The following is an 11,312-nucleotide window of genomic DNA, read 5'->3' as shown; positions in this document are numbered from 1 at the left end:
TCGAACTTGAATCACGTATTACGTGGTAAACTAGATTACATTGTAAAGCCGGTTCGTTTCACGCTGTTTATACAGTATCGTTACGATCGAGCGGTTTGAAAAATTACGTACGTTTCTCAAGTCAGTGATAAACGAAGGAAAAATGTTAAGATTCGCAAAATTGTCTGATAAAGCGTATGCACCAGTAAAGGGATCGCAATATGCTGCTGGGTACGATTTAAGAAGGTATATATATTTGTGAAACATATATTTACATACAATTGTAAATAACGTTTGAGGTTTCCGAATTATCAAAGTTTCATATATTAATGAGTACTAGTTTTTTTTAACAGTGCCTATGAATACATTGTGCCTGGACATGGTAAAACACTCGTCAAAACAGATTTGCAAATTGAAGTTCCTGACTGCACATACGGAAGAATAGCACCACGTTCGGGGTTGGCATGGAAACATCATATTGACGTAGGCGCAGGTGTTATAGACGCCGATTATCGGTGAGTGTTTAAACAATTAAATTATATATAGTATATAGTGGTTATGAGACAATTATGAAATGTATAAAATAAGTTTCTGAATGTTGAAGCGTGAGAGATACGATGGATGGTTGTAGAGTTATACTATTTTTACATCAAAAATGTTCAAATTCTTATTCATTCATTTTTTTAACATAGAGGAAATGTGGGAGTAGTGCTATTTAATCACAGTAATGAGGACTTCAAGATCGCTGCAGGTGATCGTATAGCCCAATTAATTTGTGAAAAAATAATATATCCAGAACTTGAAGAGGTAGATAGTTTAAATGATACTGCTCGAGGAGAAGGAGGATTTGGTTCAACAGGAAAAAATTAAGACTTTTGTATTCCTTCTATTAAGTTTTGTTTAATAAAGATAATGTTATTTTTGCACATTATTCTAAAAAATATTTTCTTCTATTAGTCTTGAGGATTTTATATTTATCACTATGCACAGGTACATATTTATCATTGTGATTTATATCTTTGCAAGAGGGACTAGGTTAGTATACTGCATTGGTGTTCTTACCAAACTTTGAATATTTTTGAATTCCTTGTGCTTTGCATCGGCTAGTAACTTGAAAATAACATTTTCTGAAGTAGCTATATGACACCCTATTTCTCTCATCCTCTGTGAAAGTTATACAGATTAACCACTATATCCATTTATAATTTTGTTTCTTTATAAGATTGTTATATTTTTACCTCTAAGGCCAATAATCTATCTTCTTGAGTACGAGAAGTACAGCAGTCTGCAACAGTGTGTACTTCATATCCATCTTGTCTTAAGTCGATTGCTGTATTCTCTATGCATACATGGGTTTCAAGACCAATGAGAATAATTGAATCTGGTTTTTGACCGGCACAAATTGTAGAAAGTTCCTTGCTTATCTAAAATTTATTTTAAAAATTATTGAAAAAGGTATTTTAACAGTGTCCTTTGTAGAAGAATAACTATGTAATGTTCATACTTCAGGAATACACATGCTAAATTGAGTCTTTTCAAATGGCCCTTTGGCACCAGAAATATCAAATTGAGAAATCGTTTTACCTAGAGCCTTTGGATTTTGCTCAGAAACGATTATAGGTACGTTTAGAAGCTTCAAGGCATTTATCTGTAAATATATACATATATGATTTAATCTATATTATGCTCAATGATTTGTACTACATAACCTAGAATCTTTTCAAGTACTGAATGTTAAGAGCCTAAGATCCCATTAAATCGTGTTATCTTATATGTACATATATATTTATATCACATGTTATATCCATTACTGCATATTTACCAATTTCACCGAATTTTGTGTGATTTTATCAAATTCGAACATAGCCTTAGCGAATTTCTCTTGAACATCACATATTAACAGAACACTTTTACCCTGCTTTAAAACAGCTTTTGCAGCGTTTGTTGCCATATTTACAATAATCCTTGAAAATTTGCGTGATAATATGAAATAAAACGACCCTGCAGAGTTACAAAGCGAACCACTTGGCGAGGTCACTGGTGCAATGTCGACGAATTTTTATATTGCAAGCTAACGTGCTTTCATGTTATGACGCACGTGATATTATTCTGTGATATTCAAAGTTCACGGTCAGTCTTAGCTTTACTAACTTTAGACGTGTTGCATTTAATCGATTTCGTACGAACCCTCTCGATGTGCGAGCAACATAATAAGATGCATAAAGATATTATAGTAATTATCGTACAGGAGTGTAAATATATTTGTAAGCGCGAAAATGTTGCTTCGTTACATTTTGATCATACATTTCTACAAATGTAGTTCATTCTGTTGATATATCGTTAACTTGTCTACTTGTTACTAGTATATTTGTGTTTTTATGTACAAATGTTGCCGACTGGTCAAGGTACGTATGTATATATTTGTACACAATACATTATGATGTTATAGTATTGTTTATTGTATTTGCTTAATTTTGACATTACCTGTTATATCCTGAAATTATATTTTGATATTATCTATCCTGTATTTTTGGAATTTCGATTAAGATTTCAATATTCTGATTGCTTAAACGTTTACATGTATAATACTGACGTAAGGTCAACAAAAGAGCAGTAAATGCAAATAATTGATAAACAGTTAACATACATACACACATAACTAAATTATATACAAATAGAAACTTAATGAAATTGTAAAAAAAATTGTTTACGAAACGTATCGTAAGGAATTACTAGAAGCTATTATTGATAGTGAAACTATTATACAGATGTGCAATTATAAAAGTATGTTCCAAGAGCATCATAAAATGAAAATTTAGACGTAAAACGTAAAGCAAACGTGTGTCGTGTAAATTTGTAAAACATTTTTTAATACGTATTCAGAGATGTAAATTTAGTGATTTAAATCGACTGGTTTCGCGCATGCGTGGTAGCGCTGCGACCCAGGTGCAAGTCGGATGTAGGATGGCCACATAGAAGAGTGGAGTAGCGACGAGCGGCAGTCAAACAATGATATCTGGGAAGATCGGATGTACGGATTCTTTTTGAGTATTATCAAACTTACCAGATTGATCTAATCAGTTGATATAATGTTTACGTGCAGTTTAGGTCACGAATTGCACAAATTTTAACAATCTGGAGATAGTATTTAATTAATTACCGAATCGTGGTACTTCGATCGAGTTTGTAAACAAAGAATGGCCGGGGAGCCTCGTGAAACCGGGCATACGAAGCCGTTGGTGCAGCTTTTCCCAAAAGCATCCGAGTGCGTGTATACGAGTTGTTATTGGTAAGTGTTTTCACGAAATTTGTCCGATTTTTCTATAAAATTATCGATTTGAACAAATAAACGTGTCGTATTGCGGTATATCTTGCGATGGATCGATACGTTGCAGTAGTACAGAGACGGCAGTGCGATATGTCGCCGCCATCTTTAAAATGTATGAAATATCCACGAATCATGATACGCTATTGTGCACCGCTTTGAAAAGACCCGCGCGTTTCCATGCACTGCTTATTGGTAGAATCATGTATTTTGCCTCTTTTTTTTTTAAATCTTTGATCAACAGGAATATAGGAGTTTAATACGTTCTTTCGAATTAATCATGCATGCTGGCAGTTAGTTCGTTATGAAAGTCTATCGACAACATGTTTCATTCGTCTTTCAGCTTGAACGAATTGCTATGTTTATTTCATGACAAACACATAGCACCTACCAGCCGTACATAAACTTTCCTTTGCATCTCCAGTAACCTTATTTTCATTATCTGTTCCAAAACTTTGAATAATATCGAATCGCGGGTCATACGACTTATCATCTACATTTAACAGTATTTCTATGCGCTGTTTATATTTCTAGTTGCTTGCATATATATCACGAATCTTCATCGGAAAACACTACATGCACTTCCTCTATTTCTGTGCACTGTTTTTCCTTTCTGGTCGATTGTGATCGAAGCTAGCAATCCCGAGTTATCGTTCCTTTTTTTTTCCTGTTTTCTACCACCGTTCGTGTTGCACCGTGTTGCATCACATTTGCACACATCTAAATACCCGTATCTTTGATCATCTCGAACACGGTCGTCTGCAAGAACAAACTATGTTATTCTAGCGAGGAAAATGTATGGAAGCTCTGTCAAGATGTAGCGACCAGACACGGATCGGAATTACAGCATTGCTATGTTGCTTTCGTGAGCAACTCCTGGCGTAGCGTACCGCTTTGGCGACAACGTGCAGGAAAGGACGAGGATAAGCTCGTAGTTTGGGTCAGTTGGCAAAATCAACAAAAAAGAAAACGATTATTAACGTCGACGAGACCACGATTTCTCATTTTCTTTTTAAACCTGTAACTATGATAGAGCTAGCTCTGGGGGAAAAAAACGTGTTTGTTTGTATCCATAGGACTTCCACGTAATCCTTATCTACGCACCCGACGAAAGGGCGGTTGTTTACGATTTAGATAGCGCGTTGCCGTTTCCGACGCATTTCTGGAAATACGCGATGGAAACGTTTAGATCGGACGAGGTTCTACAGCCAGAGCATCACAGAAGATTCAGAGTGATCCCAGCCAATGTGTACTTGCGAGAATTTGCATCGGATCGACATCATATGAAACGCGAGGATGGAACATGGATCAAGACGCCACCGGATTATCCGCCAATTTCAACATCAAGTATGTTTATCGAATAACGTTAAGGCATGGCTACGCAACTATAAAGGGATTTCTTTCTCTCCTTTTTTTTTTTCTTACTACACATGTATTCGTTTCTTCTTTTGCAAACATTCCAGCGTGCAAGGACAACTTGGATTCCTTTATTAACATGGATCCAGGAACCGGGTTCGGGGTTGTATTGACTTTAGACCAATTATTCGACCGATTTCATAGGCCAAATGCGATCCCAACGGCTCCTCGTACACCTCACCCGCAACCTACACCGACTTAAGTAAACTGCTAAGTAAGTTCCGCAAGGATAACGATTGTCTGCTTCGATTTCCAATTGTCAACAAATGAATTGTATGGCCTAAGGGAATTGGTTAAGTGCATGTACCTTTGTGAACCGAAATTGGGTTAATATTCGATGATAACATTTATCTAAGCATTATTCATCGTTCAAAATCACAGCTATATCTCTGTGAATGACAAACCGATCATTTTGTTTCTATCAACATTCTTAATTCGCTATATAACCTTTAACACTATTCCTGTTTATATGTATCTCACGCATTTTTTTACTCCTACCTCTTAATTCGAATTTAAATATAAGGTGTTCCATGCGACGCACAGGATTTCTTTAAATGCTGTTGTTCGAGCGCTACAAATACTACACAGTGTGAAAAACCCGTATAAAACCGTATATTTAAAATTTTAAGTATATATAATGGATATTCGTGTGGATCCATAAATGGATCGTACAATTGGAACTTATTGATTCTACAAACAATATGATTTGAAAATCCAGCATGATTGTTTCTCGATTTAATAATAATGATGAAAAGCTGTTCTTTTTTCGATCTTACCTCATTTGACAAAATCGTATAAGCTACATGATGTAATATGTAAATTATTAAATATTGAAAACAGTGAAAACCATAAATTTACATAAAGATACTAATGCTGATGTTAGAAATTGATTTATAATAATGAATTTGTTGTATGTTTGCTTGTCGAATCGCAGTTTTCTTTATGAAAATTTTACATCATATGAAAAAGGGAAAAAGAGAAGGAAGCAGAAAATAGTGATGAAGAGAAAGAAGAGAAGGAAGCAGAGGGAAGGAAAGAATTAATTGATACCTCTAAATCTATAAAGCCTTTTGTTTCTACTGTGATTCCAGGATTCAAATAGCAATGATTTAATGCAGTATATGGAGACTTCAATTGAGCGTATATACTGCTTTTGTCTTGCATGATTGTGCCCTAAGGGGTATATAGAAAATAAATTTTCACTTGTGATTAAAAGTGATTAAAAGAAATATAATATAAACAGATAATATTGATACATTTCTCCTAATAAATTATCTATCGGTTACTAAAATTTCACAATATTATACAGCTTTGTTCTGGTTTACGGTTTGGTACGGGTCTTTCCTACTATTATCGTTGAATGCTACGGTTCCAGCGATACTAAATTATGGGGTCGGAGCCTCCATAATTAATCAATAACAATGCAAGGAGCAGTAACAGCGGGGAACAAAAGAGAGCGCCTGGACAAAACGCATTTGATCAAAGGGCGTAGAGCCCCAGCTTACCGTTGCAAAGTTCAAGATTTGCTGGCTCCTCTCGTTATTCCTCGGCTCCTATAATGTTTGGACATTTCAATAAAGAAATCAAAACTTATAAGAAAGATCCACGTCTTTAGAAAAACCAATTCTTTTATAACGATAGTTCTACTTATGTGTAAAAATGTACTTGATACGATTAGACACAAGTAGCAATATCGTGAGAAAAAAAGTGGTTTCTGCAAGGACATGCGCTTTTTCCTATAGTGTCGATATCTATTTGCCTCTATTTCTAGGCTATGCTGATACGTTATTTGTTCCCCTCTTTTTAAAAGTCTTTTTACAGAACCTTGCCAAGAACCCCATCTCTCTGTGTTGTCTGCTACACATTAACTATCGACCATGTTCCAAGCTTTTGGGTTCTGACCCAAGTATTGGGGATGACTGTTCTCGTCTTCATACGTTTTATCATAACGCGTAAATCTTTATCGCGGCTTTGCTCCATTGGTGGTGTTATCGTTATAATTATTGTGTCTAAGACTGACGTATTTATGGACACATTCGTTCGACGAAGTATTTACTAGCGCTTTTATTAGCGCTGATGCACAAAAAAATCGAGGAAAGCGCTTATTATTGTTGTGCAACCGAGATAGTAAGGGCGAGAACGTGATCTTTGCGATAATGTAAAATAGTTATTGTAATTCTTGTGATACTTTACACTTTCTACTTTGAATACCTACGTATATACTGATATTGATACTAAAAATTGATTCTTTATAATATGCAGTGTGTTTGCTTGTCGAAACAGAATTTTCTCTGTGAAAATTTGATCAATGGAAATCGAGGCTTAATTCGAGCATCCCACGCGAACAATTGTTGCCTACATCGAAATATTATTTTCGAATCAACGAATGTCCCTTAGACTCTCGGAAATAAATTTTGACAACGAAAATCTCGGAATCTTTGACCTCCCTAAAACAGACTACATGTATACTGTATCTACGTAGTAGATTTCTTACATTACTTTCCATTTACTTCTCTATTCGCTTATTTAAATTGAAATACTCCAATCGTCCTGCCTTTTGAAACTTCGCGAACGTAAATTTGTATTGGCATGTAAATTGTTACGATTTCAGTGAGAATAACTTTACAATTGCAACAAGACTATGTACTCGTAGATGTTTTAGCGAATCTATTGTTTATAGCTGTAACACGGCGTAATACGATGCGACAGAAAATCTAATCGACAAGCGAATGCAAACGAGCTGTCGGTTCTTCGAATAGATTGAGAATCATTGTTGAAAAAGGCGAAGAACCGACAGTCGCGTTTATAGTCTAAGGGTACGTCCACTCTTTGCCTTCCAACATCTTTCACTAGATCTCTTTGTCTTTATCATCGACATGTGTTTTTTCTCCAATTCACTTTATATCACGTTGCTATTTGCATACATACTTGTAAGCAGACTTATCACCGATTGTGGGATAATTAATTAATCACTGAATGTACATATATCATTCTTACCAGTGTTGGGTAGATATCATTCTCACCGTTGTTATTCGAAATTTTTTAACGGGCAAGTAAATCTTTCTTTTTCCAATTAGTTATATATATATTTTTTTTATATATTATATATATATATTAGTTAAAGTATTAAATATAAATATATAAAAAATAATTTATAAATCTCTTGAGGTACATATTATATTTATTGATATATCCTTGGAAATGCAATTTATATATATTATTATTATTATTATTTGTAATACGTAATATATGTATATATTATATAAACGCGCAAACAATAATTAATTTATATATTCCTCGGGATATATTAATAGAATACAATAAATATTTCAGGATTTATAAATTATTGTTATATATATAAACGAGAGACTGAAATAAGAGTATATATGTATAATAATATAAGTTACTTAGATAACATTATCTTATCAAGGGATAACACAAATAATTCCAGTAACGAGTAGCTCCAATAGTAAATAAACCATTTATTAATTAACTATTCCCTTGCTATTTTTATTTCATTGAAATTTTATTCGAACACATACCCAACACTGGTTCTTGTCGTCGAATGTGATCATCGCGGAAAGGTCTTGTCGCTTATACATCGGCATCGTATCGTATGCGAGAAACTCGGGACCGACGTTTTTAGCATGTAATATCTTCGATTACCAAAATACAAAATGAACAAAAAAAATTTGAGAAAAAGACCTAATCTCTATCGTTCAAAATATCGCTCTAAATATATATATATATATATCAGAAGAAATTACTATATTATCATGACAGTGATCATTATTATAATATATATATATTTATTAATATTTCATATTTATTATATTGATATTTTTAATTAAATCGTATCTATTTCGATACACCGATGAAAGAGAGTTTAAAATGTTAAATTATGCAATTTATCGACGTTTGACATACTCTTACCATTGTCGTTCTACGATACACATATAATACATATTGTACAACTTTTTGGAAAAGCAACAAATCACAAATCTTTTTCGCATGTTCACAAATAATTATAAATGGGATAAAATGAAATCTATTTCCAAACTTCGTCCTTTCTATAATCAGTTTTAATAAATGGATGCACTCCGTTTGTCTCTTTGAATTTTTATCGATGTACTGTTTCGATTTTTACGAATCATTACCAAGATCCTCTCTCTCCTCTTTCTCAGGTCAGGTGCCACAGTGAAACAACAGAACCAAAATGTCGAATACTTCCAAAAAAAAAAAAAAAAAGAAAAGAAAAAAGAAAAAAAATGGTAATCGAAGTTTAATTCTCCAAATGATTCCGCTTTTTCTTTTTCTTTATTGGGTATTTATCGAATTTTTGCGTCCAAACTGTTATGGAACATTTCTTAACAAACTTTTTTCAGCATAATCGAGTTTTCTATTCTCTCTGTTTAACATGCTTTGTCGAGATATTTGGTGTTTATTGAAATTATCTGTAACAAAGATTTTGCTCAGTATGCGCATAGTATTTCCGGCGTACGTTTGTTACGTTTATTATGTATCGTGTTACACTGTTGAAGAAGAATTGTACTGTAGGCATCGGAGAATTAAAAAAAAAAAGAGGCAATGGCGCGCAAATTTTCAAATGTATACTGTATTCAATTTGCAAAAATATATAATATATAATTACAAAAGTTACATATTGAATTATGGTATTAGCACCCCGCAACGCAATGAACGCATTGTTGAGTATACTGTCCTATTTGTATATACTTATTCAGTATACCGCCCTTACGTTTCAGCTCGTTTCGTAAGGAAATCTTACAGTTTACAATGCAATTTCTACGTTTAAGATTGCTTAATTATTAGCAAACCTTTTAAGTTTGTGTAAGTGACATTACATACATGCAATATTACTGTCAACAATTCAGTGGTAATTATTTTAGAAAATGGGGATTGCAGTATGACGCACAGTGAACGAATGAAATTGTTAGTGATTTAATAAGATTGAAGATTTTCTGGGTGTCAAATTGCATCGCATTTTCGTTCATAGTTGTCGCTCTATCGTGTAATATAAATAACTAAACGTGATACAAGTATTAACTACATAATAGTAAGGGGCAATCGTTTTCATGCTAATCGTTCGTCATACACCCTTGTTTTCTTAGGTCGTTAAAAAACAGCCTGAATATATTTTTTTTTTAGACTTCTACGAAGTATTTCGAGGATAATACTAGTACAATAAATATTTATAGAATAACAGACATGTAAATAGAAGTTAAGTAGTTGCTCAGATTGACTTACATTGATGCGATCAATGATACGAACGTAAGTAGGTGCATTGATTTCATTCTCTTATGTTCTCGTTTCCCAACGATTAATTAATATTCTTTTCGTTTTATTGAAACAATTGGTATAAATTAGAACGTCGATTAAAATATCTAGATAAATCTGTTCTCTTTGTTCTCGTTTCTCACGGTACAAGCGTCCTTATCAATATACATATAACTAGGTTTTTTCCGGGATTTCACGTTCGATAGTACGGTCTGTAAGTAGACATCGGGATATTGTTTTTCGATAAATGGTGAACATCACCTTGATCGTATTCCACGTCGTTGTAAATTCCGCTTTGATTCTAAAAATAGAAGCATCATTGAATATTCAAAGCATCCGAGCGTGGAAAATGACATATTGGAAAAACGAATATTCACCGCCAACGATGACCTGGACTTTGGCCTGGGAACATGAAAACCACTATTCTGCGGAATCAGATCAGCCCTGTCCTTATCTTGCGGCTCGGAATCCGAGCTGTCTGGATCTGGCTGATGTCTTTGTCGTGGTCTTGTCGGAGCTTGGAGTCGTGGCAATGGTACTGGTGGCAATGTTCCATGGATATTGAGAGGTGGATAACCGAACACAGCGGAACTTGGTCGAGTTGGACCCATAGGTTCCGTCTAAGATCAAACACAAATTTAATATACCTTTTGTCGGAATAAATCTTTCAAATACAGATGAAAATATAATTTCTCATTGTTTTATCTCTAATCGTTTTATCTTTAACTAACAAGGAACACTGTCCAATCGATGATGCGATACACAGATCGTTTGGTGTAATTCGGAGGATGTGAAATAGAGTTCACGAAATTTTGAACAGAAATGTTATCGTCAGCTAGTTTAGGATATAGGTATATTTTTGTGAAAAATGGTCAGCGAGGTCTAAATGACAATTTTCGTGGCTTCGTTTATTCAAATATTTCGAAAATTATTTTTATGAGTTTCGTAGTATTTTCTCTTTCCGTAATTGAATAGTGTTTCTTGTAAGCTTGTGATATTAGTTAAAGGAACGCTGTTATCGTCACTCCTGTCGCTTACAGCGTATACATTGGCAGTTGCCATGTGGTCGCCAAAGTGTGCCCACATGTAGGGTGGCAAGTTGGTCGGTGGCCCTTGTTTCACGGAAGCAAGAGTACCTACAGAACCGACCCTTGCCAAAGTTCCTGGTAGGGTACCAGGTATTCCACCTTGAATGTAACCGTAGACCGGTGAGCCGACCGATTTCTGTTCACGCGACCACCTTCGACTGTAACACGTATAGGAAATGAATTTGTCAACTATTGCCCCCTAAAATACA

At 34.4% G+C, this 11,312-nt stretch overlaps 3 protein-coding genes across 7 annotated transcripts in view; 1 reads left to right on the top strand and 2 right to left on the bottom strand.

Moving 5' to 3' along the window:
* Positions 1-8: 8 nt before the first annotated feature.
* Positions 9-9,379, top strand: LOC126922733 (protein N-terminal glutamine amidohydrolase-like). 4 transcript variants are annotated; one of them, XM_050735602.1, is made up of 6 exons: positions 2,237-2,384; positions 2,863-3,010; positions 3,088-3,268; positions 4,091-4,244; positions 4,381-4,651; positions 4,768-9,379. In XM_050735602.1, the coding sequence occupies exons 3-6, from the start codon at positions 3,177-3,179 to the stop codon at positions 4,920-4,922; spliced, it is 672 nt and encodes a 223-aa protein (XP_050591559.1). In that variant the 5' UTR covers positions 2,237-2,384; positions 2,863-3,010; positions 3,088-3,176; the 3' UTR covers positions 4,923-9,379. The 4 variants fall into 4 exon arrangements, with proteins under 4 accessions (XP_050591560.1, XP_050591559.1, XP_050591558.1 ...); XM_050735601.1 differs by having other exon boundaries at positions 3,083-3,268; XM_050735600.1 differs by having other exon boundaries at positions 2,863-3,268; positions 4,768-4,934; positions 8,905-9,379.
* On the bottom strand, positions 853-2,045 carry LOC126922737 (isochorismatase domain-containing protein 2-like). Its single transcript, XM_050735606.1, has 4 exons — positions 1,802-2,045; positions 1,484-1,627; positions 1,218-1,403; positions 853-1,143 (listed from the first exon to the last, which is right to left on the bottom strand). Exons 1-4 carry the CDS (start codon positions 1,928-1,930, stop codon positions 991-993), a joined length of 612 nt encoding a protein of 203 aa, XP_050591563.1. The 5' UTR covers positions 1,931-2,045; the 3' UTR covers positions 853-990.
* LOC126922673 (uncharacterized) overlaps positions 9,072-11,312 on the bottom strand; it is a 14,375-nt gene continuing 12,134 nt past the window's right edge. For both annotated transcript variants that reach the window (XM_050735463.1, XM_050735462.1), the window contains exons 13-15: positions 11,054-11,261; positions 10,393-10,635; positions 9,072-10,316 (exon numbers count right to left, since the gene is read on the bottom strand). In XM_050735463.1, the coding sequence (XP_050591420.1) occupies positions 10,209-10,316; positions 10,393-10,635; positions 11,054-11,261 (559 nt within the window). In that variant the 3' untranslated portion in view covers positions 9,072-10,208. The remainder of the gene's footprint in view (positions 10,317-10,392; positions 10,636-11,053; positions 11,262-11,312) is intronic.

The sequence above is a fragment of the Bombus affinis genome, chromosome 12 (assembly GCF_024516045.1).
Source record: "Bombus affinis isolate iyBomAffi1 chromosome 12, iyBomAffi1.2, whole genome shotgun sequence".
NCBI classification, from domain to species: domain Eukaryota; kingdom Metazoa; phylum Arthropoda; class Insecta; order Hymenoptera; family Apidae; genus Bombus; species Bombus affinis.
This window is presented reverse-complemented; position numbering and strand designations above follow the sequence as displayed.